Below are 23466 nucleotides of genomic sequence, written 5' to 3'. Positions count from 1 at the left end.
CTTCATGCAAGAGCGAGCGATGGGTGAATATGCAAGAAAGGTCGTGGCGCGACACCGGCACGACGGGCATAAGAAGTAAGACAGTCAGCCACTGTAGGGGTGAGTCTGAACGATCAGGCTCAAGGAATGCAGATTTGAGCAAGACAATTTACTGAGCCCCTTGTGTCGTCCATTACCCTTCACAAAGTATGGTTCGACGCACTTCTTCCAGACTACCACCAAAAGCTCACAGCTCGTTCTCACAGCTCATGCTCATTCTTCAGGGAACGAGGGATAAACTGTCAAAGTCTCCCAATTATATATTACGATCGCTTGTACGCTCACTATATCTGATTTCCTAACCCCTCAAAGCATACGCCTTCAGCGGGGGCTCAGTGAGCATCTTCTGCGGATACGCCAGCAGCAGCACGCCCGCAACCGGAATCAGCCCACTCGTCGCAAGCACATCGTCCAGATCCAACCCAGGCGCAGCGTAGCTTGCACATACTGCCTGCCTATTGATACGGCCGACTTGCCCTGTGGTTCCAGGATGCGTCAGCGCATCGACAATCAGCGCGTACGTCAGCGGATGGAACAGAGCGCCTGCGTGCCCGTAGAAACTGCCACCGGGCTGGTTGGCGCAAAAAGTCTGGACCTCAATGTTTGTTGCAGGGGCGAGACCAGCTGGTAAGAAGGCGGACGCGCCAGTGCCTTGTTGTGGCTGGACGATCTCGTCAAAGAAGCCGGAGTAGAACGTCGTTGTTGGGACAAAGGCCCTATCGCCGCCGTTCTTGCGCAGTGCCTGCACGTAGTTGCTCGTACGCTGCTGCTGAATTACACTGGGGTTGCAGGGCACGGCACCGATCTGGCTATTTGAACTGAGGCAGAGAGCGTTGGCAATGATGGTGCCGGCGAAGTCGGGCGAGACAGGGAGGAAGTCTTGCACGATGCTGCGCGTACTGGGCCAGTACTTCAGAACCCACTGAGTATCGAGACCGCCTTGAGACCATGAGACGACAGCGATCTTCTTGTTGGCGGAGACGGCACTGATGTAGTTGATCGCGTAGGCAATATACTCAGAGTTGATCTGCGCGTCCCCAATCATGGCGCCCGGGACGTTCAACCACACCGGATCGGCGTAGGATTGACCGGTGAGCAATTTGCGCAGGTTGTTTGCGAAGGTGGTGCCGCCGTATGAGCCTGTACCTGGAACGAAGAGAACTGGAGTCTTCTTGCCGTAAGTGAAGCCTGACGGGATGAAGATCGCAGCGCGGAGATGTGCCTCAGAGATGGAGTACTGGGGATCGTTTGATCCCCTCTTACTTGGGTAGATGTTGCCAACTGCTTTGTTGTTGTTGGAGATGCTATTCTCTCCAACAGGAAGGCCGCCTTGCAATGCGGTGTTGAGTGTGCCATCGAGGGCGGGGCCAAGGCCGTTGGCGACCTGTGTTGCAATCGCACCAAATATATTTGTTCGGGTTGGTGATGCCCAGACGGATTGTTGCTGTGCCAAGGCCTGCGAGATGGCAGTAGGCTTTGTCGTGGGTTGAATCTTGACCAGTGCAGAGTTGACAGCGGAAGGATTGCTGTTTGCTACAGCATTATCTACATCTTTAAGAAGACTGGTCGCAAGGCCGATAGCAACATTGAGCAAATTTGGAAGCAACTGTCGCTTTTCGATACTCGCAGTTGCGAACCTAGGTGCCGGTGTGATCTCCGGTACGGGGCCTGCCACTAAAGCCGGTGCGGGTGCAGTAAAAGATAGAGGAAGAAGGCCGAAGATAGCCAAAGATGTGAACGAACGCATCTCGAGGTGCCAGGTATGTAGCACAGTACCAGGAGTGCGGATTGAGGCTTACCAGGTACTGGTACCATGTTCGCGGGCCTCCGGATTATATGGATTACCTATGAACCATTCGGTCACGATTCTTCGGCCTGCCATGACGCCTGCATAGCCTTACTGTCATGGCGGCCTGAGTAGCTCGAGTCGTTCGTCGTCGTGGAAATAGCAATTAACTTTCCTCGGCGCATGTAGCGTGTACGGATCGACAAGATAATGTAGTCGATGACGATCACCTCTGGTCAGGTTAGCATCGCCTCCAGATCTGAACGGCCGTTGAAATTGGGATGCCATCATGCGATCCCGGCATCTCGTTGAACCGCGCCAAGTGTCGATACCGTCGCTAGTCCAGTAGTCGCCGAATCAATTAAGATCTCGGTGCAGCCGCATAGCAGTCCGTCTGTTAGGTACCAAACTGTGCATTCGGCACATCGTCATTAGTGCGGATCGTCTATGGAGGATGTCGGCAATTGCTGTTGAAAATCGCGCAATGGCTTAAGGACGCAGCTCTTAGTTGCTGTGCTATTTTTTAGGGAGATCCTGGGCGTACTGTCTAAGATCATAATGACGTCAGCAGGTCCAGCTCGTTCCTGCAGATCAAAAGCTACCGAAGCGGTGTTACAGAGAGTCTTCGTTGCTGACAATGTACGAGTAGAGAGCAAGGAGCACTAAGGGCAGAGGTCACAGTCGCAGATTTGGAAGGATCGCGTGCTGGGTGCATAGGTAGGTAAGACGCTTGGATCAACGCGCCAACGCGCCTTCTTCGACATCAACAATTAAATCTCATCCATACAGACGCTCTCTTTTGAGAATTTGCTCCCTCGCAGAGCTTGATGACCAGAATACGTCTTTCCATCGTGACCTGCACAATTGGTGCAAGCGAACATCTCAGTGGCGCACCAATAGCGGGGGTTCGTCCCGTGTCTGTTGAGCACGGCACTAACCTTTCTTCAGCCTCACGCTTCGCCCATTGAACTCATCAACTAATTAGGTATCTCGCCTCTTTAGGTTTTTGAACAAATAGCACCTTCTACGCGATATGAAGCGCCCAAAGTACGGCAACACGCCAAGATGTCGTCTTCACGCAGCACAACACCTGATCGAGGTATTTAGCAGCAAGCATGAGAACCGGTGTTCGCAACTCATCTGCACACTGTCCGGCCGACACTTGGTTGGATGTTGTGTGGAGGGCAGCGATCTGAGAGACACGGTCTGAACTTGATCAGGTTAACGCCTGCGAAAGGACTTCATGCTTTGCGACTCCAGATGGGAGACTGCTACTGACTGGCATAGCAGCCACCTTCACCGGCCCCTCATGACGAACCCGATCGATGCGCCGAATATGCCACATGGAGCAAACGATGTGGATAATGAGAAATCTATACAAGCAGCCTTTGCGCCCAGTGTACACGATGCGCTACCCACCGATGAGCACCCGTCAAAGAGCACTGGCGGGCTGAAGCAAGTGTGGAGGCGCTTTGAAAGACAATTAGTCGCGTACAATCTCGAAGCGCGCGGCATCCAGCGCGTAGAAGACCACGAGCGCCAGGATCTAAGAGCACTAGGCTATTCGCAGGTCGCAATCATGTGGTTTAGCGTCAATCTCGCGGCGAACAACATCACGTTAGGCATGCTAGGCCCAGCTGTCTTTGCTCTCGGATTCCTGGACAGTGTGCTGCTGAGCATATTTGGTGCCTTGGTGGGCTCAGTGATGGTGGCGTATATCGCGACGTTTGGGCCGAAGAGCGGGAACCGGACGATGATTTTCTCGAGATACAGTATGGGATGGTGGCCGAGCAAGATCGTGGTGGTGCTGAATATCATTGTGTTGCTGGGTTATGGGATGATTGACTGCGTTGTCGCGGGGCAGATTCTCTCTGCTGTGTCTGGCGAACGCATGTCTGTGGTGGTCGGCATCGTCATTGTTGCGGTCATTGCGTGGGCGATCACTACCTTTGGGTACCAGATCTTTCACTACTACGAGCGCTGGGCGTGGCTGCCGCAGCTTATCGTGCTGTGTATCCTTGCCGGCGTCGCGGGGCCACATTTCAACATCTCCGCCGAGTCGCAAGGTGATGAGAACCCGGATACCATCATCGGCAACAGAATCAGCTTCTTCGGCCTAACGCTCGCCGCAGCTATCACCTATGGCGGCGGTGCTGCCGACTACTTCGTCTACTACCCCGCGCACACCTCCTCGGTCTGCATCTTCAGCATGACCCTCCTCGGTCTGCTGTGCAGCTTCACCTTCGCCTTCATCTTAGGCATTGGGCTTGCGTGCGGGATGCTGATCAATACTTCCTGGGAAGCCGCATACAGCACCTCTCAGGGTGCGCTAATCATCGAAGCCTATGCGCCACTCGGCGCTTTTGGTTCCTTCTGCGGCGCCATCGTCGCACTTGGACTCGTCGCCAACCTCATCGTACCGACCTACAGCTCTGGTATTGACGCACAGATTCTCGGACGATGGGCCGGCGCGGTGCCGCGTGTGATATGGAATACGGTGGGCGTTGTTATATACACCGTCTGCGCGCTAGCAGGGCGTGCACATCTCGCCGAGATCTTCACGAATTTCCTTGCGCTCATGGGGTACTGGGTGTCTATCTGGATTGCGATCGTGCTGGAGGAGCACTTCATCTTTCGACGCAAAATGGGCTGGAATTGGGACTTGTGGAACCAGCAGAAGAAGCTTCCACTCGGCATCGCTGCCTTCATTGCGTTTGCGATAGGCTGGGTTGGTGCGATTCTGTTTATGGCGCAGATCTTGTACTATAGCCCTATTGCCCTGCTCGTCGGTACTTATGGTGCGGATATGGGTAACTATGTTGGATTCGCGTGGGCTGCGCTGGTGTACCCTCCTCTGAGGACGTTGGAGATCAAGAAGTTTGGGAGGTGAGCACCAGACATGACCGTCGTAAGTCACGACTGTAAGTGAGCTGCAAAAGAGTGATCCCAGGGGTGTCAGAATGGTTCCGGTGACACTGTGCACTCTAAGTAGAACGAGTGCAAAATGTTGTCTTTCGCTCACCACGCCTTCCTCGTATGCACGGCTCGGCGCCTTCACCTTGAGTCCTGGTCACAACTCATAAACCTTCGACTTCAACCTCAACGATTACCCTGATATCGTCCTCGCCCACGCATTGCTTCTATCCAAACCGCGCTCGTCATCATACGCTCGAGCGCCAACATGCCCTCCTGTTAGTATTCAGTTTATCATAACAATGTAATTAGCTTGCTAAAACACCATCCAGACGCCGACGACGACCTAATCAGCCTCACTGATGAGTACACCGTGACAAGCTCGGTATCCTCCGGTGGTGTCGCGACTACCTCCAGCAGCAAGATCGCAGCCAATCGCTGCAGCCTTATGAAGCGAGACAGCTTCTCTTACCTCACAGTCATGATGAAGGCGAAGAAGCCCTACACGCCAGCCTTGCCCCCTAAGCCAAGAGTCTCACTGTCAGTTGCAACCAGTGGTAAATTCAGTCATCGATATGAACCATACCAGCGTGCTGACTGTCTCCAGGCGTGCAGTTCGCCAGCCGTGTTAGCAATGAGAGTAGCATACTCTCACCGCTGGCGCGCCCGTATCACGCCGATGGCTCTGTTGCGGAGTACCTCCAGAACCAAGCTTGCTCATCCACATCTGCGGTCACCTCACCTACCACGGAATACAGTCAGCAGAACCTGCAGCGACTGGAGTCGATGCTGAAAGAGCTTGGCGACATCCAAGTCGAAGATGATGAGGACGACAACGCGACTGCCCAGCTTATACACTCAGAATTCGCTATACCCCCCCTCCCACCTAGATCCGAGCCACTCGCCGCGCTTCCTGTCCGCACCGGCCCTATCACCCCTCCTACGCCAGCCGAGTCGACCGAGCCTCAGAATCCCGAGGAGCCTGTCGTAAGAGTCGCCATGCACACATGGGACGCCATGGGTAGAGATGTGAAGGCACTCAAGGATGAGAAGCGGACACTGGAGCTTAAGATCGCACGTCTCGAGAAGCAGAGGCCACCATCAAGGGCCTACAGAGAAGAAGAATTCCAAGCGGAGATCGGTCATCTCAAATACCAGAACGAGCAGAACAAGACTCAGAAGGCTACTATGGCTCGCAATCTATCTCAGAAGGATGTCGAGATCAAGCAACTGCAGCTGGATCTTGGTACCACCAGGGAGGCTCTTGAGGCGGCGGAAAGCGCTGCTCAAACCTATGCCAACATCGCTGGAGAGCGTGACTACCTCCATTTCCAGCTGAGCGAGGACAGAATCAGCAGTGAGCGTCAACTCTCCAACTTGGCTGAGGTCAAGACTCGTGAAATCCAGGCACTCACGCGATCCGAGAGACTGCAGAACAACGAGCACAGAGCCTTGGCTGACACTCGCCTGGAGGCAATCAACACTTGTGTGACACAGCCAAATGACTTGAAGGAAAAGTACGCTGCCGAACACGACAGAGTGAATGAACTCGAAGACACCATTGAAGACCTCCAGGGTAGACTCAACAGAGTTAGCAAACTCCAGGCTGAGCTGAGCCAGAAGAGCAGCGAGTGCGACCGCTGGCGCACCAGGTATAAGAACCAGGAGAAGTTGGTCGAAACCTGGAAGCTGCAGATCGAGCGTGCCCGGAACGAGAATGAGTCTCTTCGTGGCGCCGCTCACCTCGTTAACCCTGTACCTACCTCCAAGCTCTCACCTCTTGTGCTCGGCTGTACCGAGTGCTACACGAAGAATATCAGCTGCGATAATAAAGCCCGTTGCCGCAACTGCACTGAGAACAACGAGAAATGCTCCAGATGGAGGTGCAGTCTCAAGCACCGCCTCGGTCAGTGTCCGACGGTCCCTTGCACGTTCCCCCATGAGGAGGATGGTTGGCTTCTTGCTCCTGAGCCTAGGCCCTACTGGTGAATGATGCGTGGAATGGATGGACAGATCTGCGGCATTGAAGTGTTGTTCAAAAAGCTTAGTCAGGTAACGAACAATCGATCTAACACATTGCTGAATAATTCCACGCTGATGTATGCCTTCATGATGCTAGATCCATCATCGGAAGACCCTCGTCTGCATCTCCATCTTTTCGTATTGATTTTCTCTATTCTCAAATCATCAAACCCCCGCGACCCAGCTTGGCGCTCCTTTTTCGGTAAATGCGTGATGGTCTGGCGGATAGAGGTGTTTGATAATCCAACGCGCTGAGAACTATGAGAAGGCTGCTTATGGACTGTATTTGGAGCATTGAACTCATAGAAATTGGCTGTGTGCTGTAACCAAAGTTGGGGTCTTGCTTCTCACTAGCTTGTTCGGGACCCTGAAGCCTCATGCAACGGGAATATACGCATGCGAACCATGGGTGGAGCTCCTCTGGAACGAATTCAATATCACTTTGTGCGCAAGATGGCACATTGAATGATTTTTATTTTCAAATTTCGACACGGGCAATGCTAACAGAGCTCAACCTTCGTGCCGTTTTCACGACTTGACAGAGCACACATTTCTCAACAACACATCGTATTTCTTCACGACCGTGTCAAAACACTTCTCCCGATCAGCAATAATGAGGTTCAGACCGGCTCTACTTCCCTTGGCCGCAGCATATACAGATCGTTCGAGAATTATCTCGCCATGCGTACAATCCCTATGCGCGGAAGCGCAAATACCAGCACTAGACCTTGATGCAGCTGAAATCCCGGAGAATACCTCCAGCCATGGCGATATCACTTCCTGGAGGTCTGTGGAACACTCGAAAGACTCGTTGGACTTGTCGCGGATGTCGTCGCCGGAGAATAGGTTGGAAACCGATGCACTGATCGATGCCCTTTGTGTTAGGGTCAAATCCCAGGGATACGGAGTCGCAAAAAGTATGAAAAAAAGAGAGGCTCACAAGCGGGATCAAAGCGACAGTAGTATCGAAAAAAATTCGACTTCATCTACGGTCACTAATGACGCCCACGCCGATGGTATGGTTGTCGATCATGAGGTCGACTTCATCATTGAACACCTCTCCGGATCACAGACCAAATACCCAGTGTATACCTGCCATCACACAGTGGACACAGATTTCATGATCCTCTCGCGGGGCGTGCTAGAAGAGCTGGAGAAAATCGTTCTCAGCCAGGACGATAAGCTGCGTATGTCCAGACTTCGGATTATACAGCTCGAGAAGGCGCTGAGGAGAAGTGATCAGGACAGAGATGCTGCCACTAAGTCGATGCACATTGCGCAGAACGCAGAGGCTAGAGCTGTATCCACCCTCGAAGTCGTCGCGCAGGAGAAGAACAATGCACAAACCGAGATCCGACTTTTGCAACAAGCGCTTCAGCTTGCACAACGCGGGTACAGCGATGCCAAAGAGGAGATCAGAGCACTTCAGAAGGATCTCGATGGTGCACTTGCGGACAGCGACAGATCTCACGAGAGGATGGAAGCCCTGCACGGCGTACTGAATGCAAACCAGATCGAAATGATGAACATGAGGAAGTGCCACGAGTTTGCGAAAACGCAGTCTAAGGGCTATCTAAGAGCGATGGAACATTCTATCGAATGTCATGAGGCTGCAAGATTACAGCTACTTGAGCAGCAGATTGGGCATGGGAGATTGGCGGTGGAGAAGATTGCGCAGGTCGAAAGGAGGAATGCGGAGTTGGAGGAGATGTTTGCTGTCAATATGCATGTCACGCAAGAGACAAGTAGAGGGGATCTGCACCTTGAAATGTCAGCTGCAGAGTCGTCCGAGACGGTCGTTGGGGAAGATCAAGATGAGGCACAAAGGAGCGGATGGGGCTTAGGTTCGTGGCGGGTGCGAAACCGGAACGGCATTGACGATACTGAAAGCGGGCCATATCTGCAGACTGAGATTGATACTACGGATGAACCTCCTAATTCAGCTCAGCAAAACATGCGTGGGAGTACTTGGGGCGTCACGAGTTTGAGACTGCGGGGTGTTTGGGGTGGGAGGACCCAGGAGAGTATACTGCCTAGGTGGGCGACAGGGTCCTAGGACTTTCGCGATGTAAGTAGCAAACAAGGACAGTGAATGAGGAAAGTCGAGAGAAATCGTCTAGTAAGCATATACAAGGTCTAATAAACGATCCTCTGTCAGCACGCGGCGATAGGTAAGTGCCACAGGGCACATAGAAAGTGCAAAGCGTAGCCAATAACGCTTGCCTAACTCGGCCACTTCTTCGAAAAGTCATGCATTTTTTCTTTGTCAGTGCCCGGACTATCGACATGGCATGGCAGTTGCAATGTTCAATATGACCACAGTGAAGGACCCCGCCAGAGCCAAAGGATACGTACTGTTCACTATCCATTCTACTAAAAGACGCTACATTGGGGTATATCTCGTATCAACCATCCACCGTCACTAAGAGCTTATAGCTTTTGGTTCTTCTCGTCCCTGATACTATAAGCCTCAACGCTCTCTGCATCGCCCTGCGCCCTGCCGCCCAGGTATTTGCTCGTCTTAAGGTTGTTGAGGGCGTCTTCCTCAGCATCAGCCTTGCGGAAGGTCAGGTAGAAACCGACACCGCCAATAGCAGCAATGACAGCAACGGATCCGTAGTTCCAGACGAGGAGAGGGTCATCAGAGAGAGCGACAAGCGCCTGACCAAGGGCAGCGGAGACAGCGGAGGTAGACAGTGCAATAGCCTGAATGGTGGACTTCATATTGGCAGGAGCCTTGGTGTATGCGTACTCAAGCTTGGTGATGGAGGCGAGCACCTCGGACATACCGACCAGACCGTAGGGGAAGACCTGAACCCAGACCGAGATGTCAGCGCTGCAGTCCTGGCCGGCCTTGGTGAGCTCGTTAATCCGGTTACCGCAGGGGCTCATCTTGTAGATGTAGTACTGGGTAACGCAGGCAGAGACCATGGCAAGCGAGCTGAGGGCAAACCCAGCGGTGATCTTCTTGATGGGCGAGAGGACGATACCAGCCTTGCGAAGGGCAGGGTAGACAATGAAGTCCATGATGGGGATAACGATGACGATGAAGATTGGGTTAAGCTTTGAAACAATATCGTTCGGGGTGTTGCCCAAATTCATCGTGCCGGCTTGAGAAACGAGGTTGTTCATCATCTGGTTGTAGGCAAGCCAGTACAGAGGGTACCAAAGGAATACCTTGCAGGCAAGGACACCACGGCGGACTTCGTCAACCCACTCGTCATCGAAAGTCATGAAACTCGGGAGGGTCTCACCACGAGCGCGTAGCTCACTGGGCTTAATGCGATCCCAGAAGTGAGGGTCCTTTAGGATGTTCTTGCGGTCGCTCTTCTTGCTAGCGAAGCGGATGAGTTTCCAGGCCTTACCCATGACGGAACCAGTGGGAGGCGTCAGCTTGTAGGTGTTCTTGAAGTATACAAGAATCAAAGGGCAGAGCAGGTAGCAAATGGTCGGCAAGGTGAAGCTCAGCCAGAAGCCTACAAAGTGCTCGGAGTAAACCATGGCGAGGGAACCAGTAAGAGAACCGGCGTTGATGAGCAGGTAAAAATATATGTAAATTCGCGCTGTGGTGGTGGCGGGATCAACGATTTCCTTCTTGCCGTTTTTCTTGGTGCGGACGTAGGCCTTCTGGTTCTTGTACTGCTCGGCGATAAGGGGTGAGATGTTCGACTTGAATCCACCGGTGCCGACTCCCATCACGACGAGACCAACGGAGAAGATGCCCATGGCAACCTTAGGCTTGACGATGACCTGAGGAATGGCCGAGAAGATCAAGATAACATGACCGATGACGGAGATGATGTTGGCCCATTGGATAGTCTTGTAACGGCCCCAGTATTCGTCGGCAATCCAGGCACCGAACAAAGGTGTGAAATAGGACCAGAACTGGTTGACTGAGGTTCGTTAGTAGTGACTCTGCAGCACTGATAGAAAATACTCACAAGTGGTCATTCCAGTTGACGCTCGCTGTCCCATGTTGAGCGCACCAGATCCGGGCTTCTTAAGGAAACCGGCGCCAGTCGTGCTGCCAGGAGGAAGCTTCTTCTGAATGAAGTTGACGAATACGGCGGATGTACCGTAGTACGAGAAGCGTTCAACAAATTCGACGCAAGCAACGGTCCATGCTGTCCAGGGAATGCGACCTGCCACGCGAGGAAGAGTCGCCCACTCCTCCTCGGTGGGGAAGGGGCCTAGCAGCCTCTCGTCCTCGTCATAAACCGAGTTGGATTCGCTGACGTCGAGAGGGATCGGGTCGAGGGCAGTCGCACCCTTAGTGATCTCGAGACTAGTCTTGGTGTTGACGATGGCAGCCATCCTGGCGATTGTCAATTGACGCAGGAGGGATTCAGAGTAATGGAAAAGATATGAGCAGGCGCACGATAACGTACTCCTCAGTCCCAGTAAGACTCTGTGTGCGAAGAGGTGAATGCCAAAAGAACCCACACAATTGGTACCTGGTAGTCGAAGCTGGCGGTACTCCCCTTCATATAGGCGCAATACAGAGGTCCAGGCCAGTACGGTAGCCCGGGGTTGCACATGGATTCCACAGGCGACACTTTAAACTACTCCACCTTCCAAAAGCACATCGTTCGGTACTCTGGCCTGTTATCACCGGCCAATCACTGCGAAGATGTGCCTAAAACATTGAAACCGTGCCTCTTGCAATCGAAGGATCACAGAAGCGTTTCCTTCGCTCGATACCGTTGCTAAGCGCGTTTCTTACAGCACCGAAGACCGTAAGACAAGGCCAGAGTGTATTGAGGCTCCCGGAGTTACGACGAGAAGGGGAGGAGGTTATGAAAGGCAAACGCCAATCCATGCGGCGATGTCGCCACGTTCCGCCATTAGAACGTTCGAAAAAGAGTCTCCAAGCACATGCTAAGATGGAAAAGATAAGCTGGGCTGTGATAGTAGAAGCTTCCTCCCAGCAGCAAGAGAATACCCAGGCCCGCCGAGGTTTTACGCAGTGAACCTTCCTCATTAAGCCGCGGGCAAGAAAAGCCAAGGGCTTGGTACCAAAGTGGCAGGATAACGGAGTTGCATTGTGACCACCTCCAACCAGAAACTGAACAAATGCTCCCTGAGAATGGCTGCGGCACAGCCAACGGCGTAGAATTTAGCGTGACGATGGTGTTGTGCCTGGTAATTGCGTGTGGCTAGAGAGGGGAAAGAACTTCGCGTTTGGTGCACAGACGCTGCATAGATACCTACCGGTAGGTACCTAGCTACACGGTATCTCTTTGCGGGGAAGAGTGAGTGCACAACATCCTCTGATTATCAATTCTCACTTGGCTATCACGCAGCAGATTGAGTGGCGATCCTGGCAAGACTCGTCTGCTGCCTCTCAACACATCGATACTTCATTCTACTGATAAGGCTGATAATAGCCGAGCTTGCCGACCTCATTCTCACCCAGACAATTTTCGTATGCCGCTCCTTGGTATTCTCGAAGCATCGCACACGCCGAGACCCCTATCTGCCACCCTCGGATACGGTATTGCAGAATGAGGAACATCCCTAGCCAAGTTCTGGGCTTTGTATATGCCACCAAGCATCAAACGACCGGTTTCAAATGCATCTTGTGGCTCCCTCGCACACTCGCGTCTCAAAGCTGAAGCTGATGGCAAGATTGTGTGCCACTTGCGATCTATCATCTCCTGCCATCGACCCTCGTAGAATAGCTGATGCAAAGCCTCTCTCTCCCGATCCCGACGTAAGCTATATATGATCAGCTATCTTACGGACATACAAACTGCTGATCGTTCTGCTTACGGTACTTGACAATAGGGTCCGCTGGCTGAAGTTGTTGCTGGCTTCTTCGCTCGACCGCATTCTCCCACCCAATACCCAACGCAATCTCGAGCGGTGGCCATGCCGAATTTCACGAATGCATAGGATATGGTCCATGTGTCTTCGCATGCTGTATGAAAATAATTGCGCAACTTTTGATACTCATGCGTATCAATGCTGGCTCGTTCGATCCCTGTGGATCAATCAGCGCTCGGTAGAGTCGTTCGAAAGTATGAAAGGGTGTGGTCGAGCGGTGCTGAACGTCAGCTCTCCGAACGTGGTGCCTCGCGCTCTGGACGACTCTGTACCATGCTCGGTCCCAATCTCTTCCCAAAATGCCGTACCTCCTCGAGAAGGCGCTGAGCCGCTCGACTGAGACGATGTTCATGCACTATCCAAATTGGCGTGACAGCCAGGGATTGATGAGATGAAACCTCCGGGCCTCGGTGGTCGTCTGAGGGCAGCTACGAATACGTCTGCATTATTGGTGGGTTATGGTATTATTCGACCGCTGACTCAAGGTTCAGGGCCGTGTTGCACAGAGAAATGTAGAGGAGATGCTGGCGCTAATAGACAATTGAGATTTCACTTATCAATCCTGTACGGAAAATGTCTATGTAGTTAGTGTCACTCTATTGCGAAGGGGACCCAGAATATCGAAGGCACCGAAGACTACTTCAGCTCTGTGACTGTCCCCTTGATGGCCTGCTTCTCTTCCTCCGTCAGAGTTATGCCGAACCACTCCTTCAGCACTCTAATACGGGTTGCCTCCGTCTTGCATTCCTCCACAATCTTCGTCTTACCACCAAGATTCTCTTTCACAACCGCATTGACCAGCATGCGCTTTCCATAGATCTCCTGGTCACCGGATCCATCCTCCTTCTCTCTTCTCAAGAACTTGACCAGCAGCTGAGTGACCGTGTGTTGACTATCAGGCGACGTTCCCGTGAAGTGATTGATGACATGAAAGTCAGCCTCCATCGCCTCTGTCTCTGAGAAAGCGTAGAATGAGTTCCAAGGCATGTCTTTCCCATTACGGTACTCGTAGATCCAGAGCCTACTAGCTTCTGTGCGGTGCAGTTGCGTAGGGATCCAGTCATGGATCAGACGAACTTCCTGGCCACCGAGATTGACCTGCGGCTTGTTGTGAACGAGCGGCATGGGTTTCGTAGGGCCGTCACCACCGAAGCCAACATCCATCGTCCATACCTGGCCGTCGGACAGCGTGATGATGTTCACGAGGTGGATCCAGCCAGGAAACTCCCCTGTGGGAACAGAGTCGATTCGCGGCCTGGTACGGGCTGGACCAAGGTAGACTGGGAATTTCAGGAACCGGAGGACGTGGTTGAGAAGGACATGGTTGCCCATGCAGTAGCTACCACGGCCGCGAGCTTGCTTGACGGTCTTGTCGAAGTTGCCGAGAGCGGTGATGTCGACTCTGTGGGTGGGATTGTAGTGCAGCCAGAGATTATCGTACGGTATTGCGGCAATCATGTGAACATGAAGCTGCGTGAGGAAATGGATATCTTCTGCTGGATCTTGCAGCGGCTGATGTTGCCGCAGGCTCGCTGGGAAACCAATGTAATCGTAGAAGGCATCGATGTGGGCCTGATTCAAAGCAGAGGGGGTGGCCATGATTGCGATGGACTGAAGAGCTTCCCAATGCCGTGGTGAATGTTTGCAGATTAGCATCGACTGCACTCTCGTTCATTGAATGACGAATCACTGCGTGAGTCAAACACGTCAACTTTTCAAGCACGTTGTCGCCTGCGTATCAGGGCGGGCACGTCGTGTTGCGCGACGAGCACTCACTTTCTATTTACATTCATGAGAACAGGAGCATTTTCATTAATCTCGCAGCTAAGACTAGCATGACAACACGTAATCTGGCGTGGGTGCACTTCAGTCGGTCGTGGTGTCGATGTTCTGAGGCTCGCTCTTGCCCCACTTTGGGAAGGCGCAACGTTAGCGCGTTCGCTAATGAGGCAAGCACTGAGAATATTGACATCGACGGCGCTTCCTGAACTTTGCAGCACCCGAATTCTCGCCCTCCACTAACCACATCATACAGTCAAAATGGCCTCCAAGCGCGGGTATGTCGCGACTGCATGATGCTCAACGAGCGACTACTGACTTCTGCAGACGTGGTTCTTCCGGTAACAAGCTGAGGATGACCCTCGGTCTTCCTGTGTACGTCCAACCCGCCCGCGACCGCTCTCGAATCCCCGCGCAGAACGAACAACGGTCGTGTCGTGCATTTATGAGGATTGCATGCTAATATGATTACAGCGGTGCCGTCATGAACTGCTGCGACAACTCCGGCGCCCGTAACCTGTACATCATTTCCGTCAAGGGCATTGGTGCGCGCCTCAACCGCCTGCCCGCTGGTGGTGCCGGCGACATGGTCATGGCTACCGTCAAGAAGGGAAAGCCTGAACTCAGGAAGAAGGTCATGCCCGCCGTCATTGTCCGCCAGAGCAAGCCTTGGAGGCGAGGTGACGGTGTGTTCCTCTACTTCGAGGACAACGCCGGTGTCATCGTCAACCCCAAGGGTGAGATGAAGGGCTCTGCCATCACTGGCCCCGTCGCCAAGGAGGCTGCTGAGCTGTGGCCCGTACGTTGCGCCGTTCTTGAGGAGGGGAAAACTCGGCTAACAGATGGCAGCGTATCGCGTCGAACTCTGGTGTCGTCATGTAAAGTGTCTTTTTTCTGCTTCTCCAACATTTACGGGTCTACGGGAACGGCGAAAATGCATTTACAGGTGGAAGGATTGGAAGCGGACATTGCGCCGCATAGCAGTGCACGGCCTTCACAATACCAGTCAAATGAAGAATACGATGAACACACCAACTCGCTTTCCGCGCTTGCACCGACTGGACGTGATGGACATGATGACAGGGTCGTCGAAGTTTGGAGACAAGCAGAAGAGGCTCATGGCCTGATTTCGCCAAACTGACATATTTAGGTCGCTCGACTAGCACGAAGTACGGTCGCACGCCAGCAGCGCTACATCTTCCTCGACGACGACATCCTGCGCCCACCTCGCTACGACCATCGACTCAGCCTTACGCTTCTTCCCACCCGAGAACTGTAACTTCTCATTCCCAACTACACCAGTCGTAACCTGCCCGGTACTCGGCGCTCCAATACCCGCGACTGTGCCATTTCCACCCTGCACAACATTCGAGTAACTAGACAACATTGTCTGCACGCCAGATACAAAACCCTGCCCGTCAAACGCGCAATGCCCGCCCTGCGGCGTGTTATCCACAGTCTGCAGCTGATTCACCTGCGCCGTGCTAAGACCCTGATCCGTCGCAATCTTCTCGTATGCGCTGACTGCCTGAGGGATGCTCCCTTGCAGCAGCTGCAGCTCCGACTGCGTGGACTGGAAGTGTATCCTTGTGCTCGCGATCGCAGCAGGATTTACGACGGCGACTTGAGGCGGCATGCCACCGCAGTTCAGCTCTACGGCCGAGGGAGCGTAGTTCTGCATCTGCGCTGGCACAAAGAAACCGCTCATAAGCAGGCTCCCGCCACTGACACCGCTGAACACCATGGCGCTCATATTCACCGCCACACGTTGCGGCAGCTCGTTCTGTATCCAGTCATTCACGGCCTGGGCGTGTGCCACGCCGTCTGTGCGTTGCAGTCCGCTGCCGCCGCCCCAGAACAGGTTTGGGTTTGGAGCCAGGAGCGCAACGCCCATGGTGTTCGCTTGCACGTTCTGGTTTGGCATGTCGAAGAAGGACTGCCCACCATCGCCGTGCAGGAGCACGTTTGCGCCCATGGTGCCATTGCCGCTTGTTGCTGCGGCACCTGGCACGCCTGATGCAGGTAAGAACTGGTCTGCTGGCGCGGCGATCTTGAAGCGAATGGGTAGGCCGCTGTTGAGATAGTCAGTACTTTTGTCTTCTGCTTCATACTTTGTGCTGATGAACGTACTTCACCATGACCATATCATCCAAGATCATACTCCCATCCTGTGCCTGGGTAATACCCATCGGTATCTTCGCGGCTTGTTGCTGTGCCGTTGCTTTCGGTTGCCCACCTTTGTTGCGCTGCGGAGAGGGTGCTGCGGCGACCAAAGCCAGCAGCGACAAAGAGACAAGCTTGAACATTGTTGATACGAAGAAGAAAACGACTAGATTAATGTTGAAAAGGCGGACCGGCCGTGAATAAAGTGAAGTAGATATCAGAGAATGGAGTTGATTGAGAGAGGGCGGGGAGAACTGCACAGTAGTACTCGAGAAAGCAGCCCGTGGGGAAGTTGAAAGCATATGCAAGACACCTTGGCTCGCGCTCACAGTCATGCTCCACCTTGTAAGCTCGAAGTCGTGAGACAATTGCGTAAATCAAACATGTGTGAGTAGCCAAGTCATCTGCCTGTGGATGATCAAGGCTTCGCTATGCTAAGTCGAGCTTGACAGCCGCTGGATTTTCATGCCAGTTGGTCGCGTGCGGCTTGCAGAAGTAACATGTTTACGGTTGTGGTGCGTGGTTGGTTTGGGGTCGTTTTGAGTGGGTTTCGGGGTAGGTCTTGGCGAGGGGTGGTGCAAGAGGGTATGTTTAGGCGATTCGAGGTAGTCTAGCGCTACTGCGCCTTGAGAGAACCAACTCTGAAATATGTTGTTGATTCTGTGCAGGTGATTTACGCGGTGCCCGTATATGCTGCTATGTGCTCGGATGTCTGTCCTGACAGATTGCCTTTCAGCATCAGTGCTTTGCAAGACTATATGCGAGATTTCAGCTCGTGGTCACAACCGCTCAGGATGAGGTAGGCCGTTTGTGATGCTTTTGGGTGATACCAAGCCATTGTGTTGATCTTCATGATTTCTGAAGGTCTTCTATTGCGGGTACGAGTGACGCAAACGTAACGTGCTTCAGTTGGCCAATGTACGATGCTGAGGCATTCGAAACTTCTAGTGTCTTTTGGGAAATGCAAATACGATGAGACATCGACGAGCCGCGATATGTCCAATTCATTTCACTCGCCTAGGCGAATCGTCAGTCTGGAGACTAAGCTGTGAGGTGTGGCGGAGAAGCTCTCGGGTAACAGAAAAACCCGGCGACAGACAACACCTATGAGAAAGAATGGGGGTATTCATGAGCTATTTGCGGGTGCCCCGTAGCCTAATAGAACTTCTGGTGACTGTAAGTATTTTGCTGAATGTTGCACCTGACCTTTTCTGCGACACGGCCCGTGCCCTGAACTGAGGGAGGTGCTGCAACAACACGGCATCCTTGTCATTATTTCCACTGCTGTTCCACCAGCATCGATGTCCTCGCCATACGACAGGATAGCGCATCCACCTAACCCCACAATAACGGTCGATAGTTTGCCAATGGCTGACGGCCCGCAAGACGTCGCTCGCGGCCCCACCTGCAACGCGTTCGTGAGGGTTTATCCAGGACGCGCGGCACAAGAACGCTGGGGAATATTCAGTCAGCACTACCTTCACACCATGAACGCCGACTACTTCTTGACAGCGTGTGCTATTGGACTAGAAGCAGAAGAGGGCCACCGGGTAAACACGTGAAATACATTGCTCTACGAGACATGCTGCATGCGCAAAAGAACCCACCAAACATCCCTGCGGTCCCATCTACTGCCGACCTGCTTGCGCCCTTCACATATCGATCCACGTCATTCTAAAGTCATCCCCTCAAATGCCGACTTCCTACCCCGATTGGGGTGGGCTCGACGGTGCAATGCTTCTCAGAATGACGGGTACTTGACCGAGGCTGGTGTCATTCCAGTAGAGTTGGTGGGTACGATCGCCGACCTTAAGTGCGTACCAGCTTGACTCTAGCGTTCCATCTGATCCGATGAGAACAGCGGTCGACCCGTAGAAGAAGAAGCCGGTCTCCACAGCACCATCAGTAGACGCATTACTTGACAGGAATCCAATACGCTTGTCCGTCGCAGTGGTGTCCGGAACGTAGAAGGTCACATTCGACCAAGTCGCTGCAGTGGAGTTGGTCAACTGCGTGTTGTTGGGATTGCCGATCCAGACATCGTCAGTTCCAAGAGAGACTGTTCGTCGTTAGCACAGAGCTGGCAGGCGAGGGATGTGTCAAACTTACAAGCAACGGTGGCGGCATCGCTGCTGTTCGATTTAGCGGGTTCGCCAATGTATGCAAATCCTCGAGGGTGTCAGCGGCGTCGGATTGGGCGAACTTTTCACTTACCGTCTGCGTAGAACAAGGGAAAGCCGCCCAGGCCATCGCCGTATCCGTACAGCGCGAAGTTGGAGGGGACGGCACGCTTCTTCATCCCCAGGGAAAGGAAGGGAAGCGTGCTAAGCACGGCAAGGCGAGAGAAGAACATGCTTAATTTTCGATTGAAACGACTGGATGGTATGCAGACAACACCTGAAAAGAAGTGAACGAGTGTAAGAGCAACTTGGTGCAGTGTCAAAAAAAGAGAGATACTGTGGATCTTGATGAGGATTTATGGAAGCGCTCACTGACGGCCGTGCTTTTGTCCTCATTGAGCACATCCTCCAGGTGGACATGGGTGCGCTTTACGCAAGCATTCTTCGTCACCCTTGAGGCTATGCCTTCCCACCATGCAGTTCGTATTTTTGGTATCCAGGGAAGACGTCTCAAGCAAATATACGAATCGGCCTTACCTATCAGGAATTAAGCAGCACGTACGTCTTGGCAAAGTTAGCATGTACCCTGAATGCGTTTCAGGCAAAAACATCGGCCTTACCTATCGTGAACCAAGCAGTTCGTACCTCTTGGCAGTGTATGCTTGTCGAAACTTGTCGACCGGACCAGGTGAGCCTGGGTACGCATGAGGCAACGTAATGCCTGAGGTGGAGATCCGGGTCTGTGCTCCTTCACCCGCCACACTATTATAGTCGTCATCTACCGAACAGGGATACCCTCGCTCGCACGGCTCTTCCCGACGAAGCTACGAACATCCCGTGGTATCTACATCAGTAGATTAGGTGGGAAATTGAGTGGTTTTTGCTCAGGGACAAGGTATCGAAACCTTAAAAGCTTTTAATAGGGCGGAAAGTCAACTAGTTCGCATCTGAGCTTTTCCTATTGGCATAAATGACCTAACCCCTGATCGCCATTCTCTATACACTCCTCATGCCGCACACCACATTATTAGCCAGGGGCATAGGTATGGAGCTTTGACCCACTCAAGGAAGTTCACGATCTTTGCCCCACTCGATTTTTCAATGCATCGTTGAGAGCAGAATGGGTACCTGGAGCCGACACAAGATATTGCCGCGTCATGGCGTTCCGATATGCAGCCGCTGAAGCAGAATCACCTTCGAGATGATCGGAAGCTCATGTCAGAATTTGGCCGACAAAGGAGCGGGCGTATGCAGCTACGAGGGCAGTGCAGCGATGCTATGGTGAAAGATTGCATAAGAGGTTGCAGCTCCTCAGGAATTATCATCCAGAGCAGCACATTCGTTTCTGTCGTTACTCGAGTCTTGCACTATCTCTTCCGTTCATTTTTCCACTGTCTTTTCGCTCTTTTCGAGCAATTACTTTCGCTATGTCCCTTCGCTATTGGTTCAGCGCTGCTGCAATGCTCAGCACAGCGCTGGCACACCCTTCGACTTCGAAGCACCACTCGCACCCCGCCCGGCTGTTGTCAAGCAGAGATGTCTGCTCTGGTAACACCGCTTCAACGCGTTCGGAGTGGTGCGACTTTTCGATCAACACCGACTATACTACTGGTAAGGATCTAGACTGCGTGCAAAGACTCAGACGACTAACGAGCCACTATAGAGGCCCCTGATACTGGAGTCACCAGAGAATACTGGCTGACCCTCGACGACGTGACTGTCGCTCCTGATGGAGTCTCACGCTCAGCAATGGCTGTGAACGGGTAAGTGGAGTACACCTGCCATTTTGGACAGGCTGACGGTCTCCAGCACCATCCCTGGGCCAACTCTTTTTGCAGACTGGGGTGACACAGTCACGGTCCATGTGACCAACAACTTGGTCGACTCCAAAAACGGAACCAGTATCCATTGGCACGGCATCCGCCAGAACTACACCAACGACCAAGATGGTGTTGTCTCAATTACGCAGTGTCCCACCGCACCCAACGACACAATCACGTACACTTGGAAGGCCTTGCAGTACGGTTCGACTTGGTACCATTCCCACTTTGCTCTGCAGGCGTGGGAAGGTATTTTCGGAGGTATTGTCATCAACGGCCCTGCTACGGCCAACTACGATGAGGACCTCGGTATGCTCTTCTTGAACGACTGGGACCACCAGGTAAGTCACGACTCTTGTCTCATGATACTGTGACCTCTTAGCTTACAAATTAGACTGTCGATGAGCTGTACATCAGCGCGGAGAGCTCGGGACCTCCTACTCTTGACAATGGCCTCATCAACGGCACCAACACTTGGGACGATGGCGGCTACCGCTACAACACATCCTTCACCTCCGGATCATCATATCGCATTCGACTCGTCAATGCCGCCGTTGACACGCACTTCAAGTTCATGATCGACAACCACACCATGCAGGTCATTGCCACCGACCTTGTACCCATCACGCCTTACAATGCCACTATTCTCAACATTGGTATGGGTCAGCGCTACGATGTCATCGTTACAGCCGACCAGGCCAGCGTTGCTGATAACTTCTGGATGCGCGCCATACCACAATCCGCCTGCTCTGAGAACGACAGCTCTGATAACATTCGTGGTATCATCTACTATGGAGACTCTGCCTCCACCCCAACGACTTCTGCCTACACCTACGACGACAGCTGTGACGACGAGACTGACAACATCGTCCCATACATCAGCAAGACTGTCGAGACCGAATCAAGCACCAACCTTGAGACTGCGGCCGTAGGATTCAACTCTGACAAGCTCTTCCGATGGTCCTTGAACAGCACCACCATGGTCGTCGACTGGGAGGACCCGACCCTCGCGCAGATCCTCAATGGCAACACGACCTACGACACGTCTGATGCCGTACTCGAATTGCCGGACGCGAACGTCTGGACTTACCTTGTCATTGAGACTACGCTTGCCATTCCCCACCCCATTCATCTTCACGGTCACGACTTCTCGATCCTCGCTCAAGGCTCCGGGACTTACTCTTCATCCGTGACTCTCAACCTCGACAACCCGCCTCGTAGAGACACAGCTATGCTGCCGGCTAGCGGTTACCTTGTTCTGGCCTTCGAAACCGATAATCCTGGCGCCTGGCTCATGCACTGCCACATCGGCTGGCATACAAGTGAGGGCTTTGCGCTGCAGTTCATCGAGAGGTACAGCGAAATTGCGGCGTTGACCAATTCGACTCGCTTGTCAGACGGCTGCACCAGCTGGACTAGCTTTTCAGATGAAGAGAGCATTGAGCAGGATGACTCTGGTGTGTAAGTGATAAATACGCTTAGTGGTCACGCAGCGGATGGATCGTTCGGAGTCGGTGTTGCGGTGTTGGTGCAAGGTTCAGATCACATTCCTCTAGATCTCTTTTCTCCAATCATCACGAGGAACTTTCTTAATGTCAATCAAGTGCAAGTATAGAATCTCAATGTATAACTTCCTGGTCGCATACTTTCTCCATACGTGTTGCTATCCTAATTGCTAATATCTCTATTGCTCTCGGCAATGCGACACCTAGCAATCAGCCATTCTGCAGCCATATATAGGCGATCACTTTGCACCATCACCTTATCACTGCATTCACGCTCATAATTCGAGCCGCACTAAAGCATGTCATGTTGGAGTCAGGTATTTACTGTGCCTTCGCTTTCGCTGGGGATCTCGACGCTACCCATGTATGTTTCTCTGCGTAAGCCCCGCTGTCTTTTCTTCTTTTCTCTACCGGCGCCTCTTTCTCAACCTCGAAGTAAGTTTCGAATTCAGCTCATCATCACCTCTATACTGACCATAATCAGACTGCATAAGACGCCAGCCATGTCCAAGTACCCGAACCCAGGCAAGGGCGGATACCAGCCATACTAAGCGCAGCGCAGCCTTATCTTGCAGATCCATCATAACCCTCAAGGTCACCACGCAGTACCCACTGTCGGATACGATGATCTTTTTCAGGAGCTGACGACTTGCAGCACTGGTCGAGCCAGCAACTGACCCCCTTCGCTCGCCACATCTGGCCTATCATAGGTCACAAAACCAGTCAACTTCATCCCGATAATGACTATAATCTAGCAATCTATCGCGTCACCTGGAAGAGCTAGGACACCGTAAGCATGCAACTGGACCCGCATCAACGTTGCTTACGAGTGAAGAACGCCTTCGATCAAAACCCACATCTGATTCATGAGCTCGCTTTTGCGATGCTCCATCCGGGGCTCGGAGAAACTGAGTTAGCTGAAGTTGTGCAAAGTGAGAGTCTTTTCCGCCTGCGCTTCTCCCGCTGGTACGTTGCTACTGATGATTAGACACGAAGAGATGCTAATACCTCAATCAGGTCCACCTCGAATAGCGCTGCACCCCAGCCTATCCCTGGTCTCTCCGTCCCAGCTTCTGCTTCTACGCTGTGCGGCCCTTCCGCAACCTCATTCTCTCGACCCCGAGGTCCGCCACAGGGTGGTCGTAGTCCCAAGTCCGACTTCCTGCGGGCCAATAGCAGAAACGACAGTCGAAATCCCGGTGCAGACAGCGCTGGTTATGTTGGCCCAAAGAAGGAAAACCGCTTCTCCAGTGACCCGACTTGAGATGGATGCTAAATTCAAAAAGGTATGCTGGTGACCAAGAGTGATCTCAAGCTATCTATGGAATAGAGCAAAGAGTATGCCCTCTACAACGCGTGTAGATAATTCATACAGCCAATACAAAACCATAAATCTCTTCTCACACTGTGCATTCCGTGGAACTCGCATCGTGAAGTCAGATTATCCAGTAGCTTAGTCGCAAATTGACTCGGAGACTTCAGTGCGTTTCCCG

The 23466-nt window shown here is 52.7% G+C and overlaps 12 protein-coding genes across 12 annotated transcripts; 6 read left to right on the top strand and 6 right to left on the bottom strand.

Annotated features, from left to right (window-relative positions):
- Positions 1–97: 97 nt before the first annotated feature.
- M421DRAFT_418927 (alpha/beta-hydrolase) lies at positions 98–2177 on the bottom strand. The gene has a single exon (XM_033591945.1). It carries the CDS (start codon positions 1784–1786, stop codon positions 338–340), a length of 1449 nt encoding a protein of 482 aa, XP_033450884.1. The 5' UTR covers positions 1787–2177; the 3' UTR covers positions 98–337.
- A 660-nt stretch (positions 2178–2837) lies between these two features.
- On the top strand, positions 2838–5015 carry M421DRAFT_418926 (purine-cytosine permease FCY21). The gene has a single exon (XM_033591944.1). The coding sequence runs from the start codon at positions 3069–3071 to the stop codon at positions 4713–4715; it is 1647 nt and encodes a 548-aa protein (XP_033450883.1). The 5' UTR covers positions 2838–3068; the 3' UTR covers positions 4716–5015.
- On the top strand, positions 5007–6727 carry M421DRAFT_3666 (uncharacterized protein; the record flags this gene model as incomplete). Its single annotated transcript, XM_033589721.1, has 3 exons — positions 5007–5016; positions 5071–5295; positions 5346–6727. 3 exons carry the CDS (start codon positions 5007–5009, stop codon positions 6725–6727), a joined length of 1617 nt encoding a protein of 538 aa, XP_033450882.1.
- Positions 6728–7373: 646 nt separating this feature from the next.
- Positions 7374–8816, top strand: M421DRAFT_412907 (uncharacterized protein; the record flags this gene model as incomplete). The annotated part of the gene is made up of 1 exon (XM_033590438.1): positions 7374–8816. The coding sequence occupies one exon, from the start codon at positions 7374–7376 to the stop codon at positions 8814–8816; it is 1443 nt and encodes a 480-aa protein (XP_033450881.1).
- Positions 8817–9190: 374 nt separating this feature from the next.
- On the bottom strand, positions 9191–11074 carry M421DRAFT_58218 (PTR2-domain-containing protein; the record flags this gene model as incomplete). The annotated part of the gene is made up of 2 exons (XM_033595575.1): positions 9191–10653; positions 10702–11074. The coding sequence occupies 2 exons, from the start codon at positions 11072–11074 to the stop codon at positions 9191–9193; spliced, it is 1836 nt and encodes a 611-aa protein (XP_033450880.1).
- Positions 11075–11235: 161 nt separating this feature from the next.
- Positions 11236–11826, bottom strand: M421DRAFT_378497 (uncharacterized protein). The gene has a single exon (XM_033589836.1). It carries the CDS (start codon positions 11739–11741, stop codon positions 11397–11399), a length of 345 nt encoding a protein of 114 aa, XP_033450879.1. The 5' UTR covers positions 11742–11826; the 3' UTR covers positions 11236–11396.
- Positions 11827–13103: 1277 nt separating this feature from the next.
- M421DRAFT_418923 (cysteine proteinase) lies at positions 13104–14352 on the bottom strand. The gene has a single exon (XM_033591943.1). It carries the CDS (start codon positions 14183–14185, stop codon positions 13223–13225), a length of 963 nt encoding a protein of 320 aa, XP_033450878.1. The 5' UTR covers positions 14186–14352; the 3' UTR covers positions 13104–13222.
- A 274-nt stretch (positions 14353–14626) lies between these two features.
- On the top strand, positions 14627–15400 carry M421DRAFT_418922 (ribosomal protein L14b/L23e; the record flags this gene model as incomplete). Its single annotated transcript, XM_033591942.1, has 4 exons — positions 14627–14643; positions 14693–14740; positions 14840–15164; positions 15215–15400. The coding sequence occupies 4 exons, from the start codon at positions 14627–14629 to the stop codon at positions 15245–15247; spliced, it is 423 nt and encodes a 140-aa protein (XP_033450877.1). The 3' UTR covers positions 15248–15400.
- A 124-nt stretch (positions 15401–15524) lies between these two features.
- On the bottom strand, positions 15525–16671 carry M421DRAFT_58738 (uncharacterized protein; the record flags this gene model as incomplete). Its single annotated transcript, XM_033595628.1, has 2 exons — positions 15525–16437; positions 16496–16671. The coding sequence occupies 2 exons, from the start codon at positions 16669–16671 to the stop codon at positions 15525–15527; spliced, it is 1089 nt and encodes a 362-aa protein (XP_033450876.1).
- A 1314-nt stretch (positions 16672–17985) lies between these two features.
- M421DRAFT_418921 (uncharacterized protein) lies at positions 17986–19326 on the bottom strand. The gene is made up of 4 exons (XM_033591941.1): positions 19269–19326; positions 18743–19212; positions 18638–18697; positions 17986–18587 (listed from the first exon to the last, which is right to left on the bottom strand). Exons 2-4 carry the CDS (start codon positions 18879–18881, stop codon positions 18232–18234), a joined length of 555 nt encoding a protein of 184 aa, XP_033450875.1. The 5' UTR covers positions 18882–19212; positions 19269–19326; the 3' UTR covers positions 17986–18231.
- Positions 19327–19659: 333 nt separating this feature from the next.
- M421DRAFT_418920 (multicopper oxidase) lies at positions 19660–22128 on the top strand. The gene is made up of 4 exons (XM_033591940.1): positions 19660–20259; positions 20312–20411; positions 20458–20809; positions 20863–22128. Exons 1-4 carry the CDS (start codon positions 20076–20078, stop codon positions 21931–21933), a joined length of 1707 nt encoding a protein of 568 aa, XP_033450874.1. The 5' UTR covers positions 19660–20075; the 3' UTR covers positions 21934–22128.
- A 144-nt stretch (positions 22129–22272) lies between these two features.
- Positions 22273–23339, top strand: M421DRAFT_91113 (uncharacterized protein; the record flags this gene model as incomplete). Its single annotated transcript, XM_033597914.1, has 5 exons — positions 22273–22337; positions 22729–22763; positions 22907–22939; positions 22991–23259; positions 23304–23339. The coding sequence occupies 5 exons, from the start codon at positions 22273–22275 to the stop codon at positions 23337–23339; spliced, it is 438 nt and encodes a 145-aa protein (XP_033450873.1).
- Between the last annotated feature and the right edge of the window lie 127 nt (positions 23340–23466).

Source organism: Didymella exigua, assembly GCF_010094145.1.
Source record: "Didymella exigua CBS 183.55 unplaced genomic scaffold M421scaffold_8, whole genome shotgun sequence".
NCBI classification, from domain to species: domain Eukaryota; kingdom Fungi; phylum Ascomycota; class Dothideomycetes; order Pleosporales; family Didymellaceae; genus Didymella; species Didymella exigua.
Note: the sequence above shows the minus strand (reverse complement) of the source record. Positions and strands in the feature narration are given on the sequence as shown.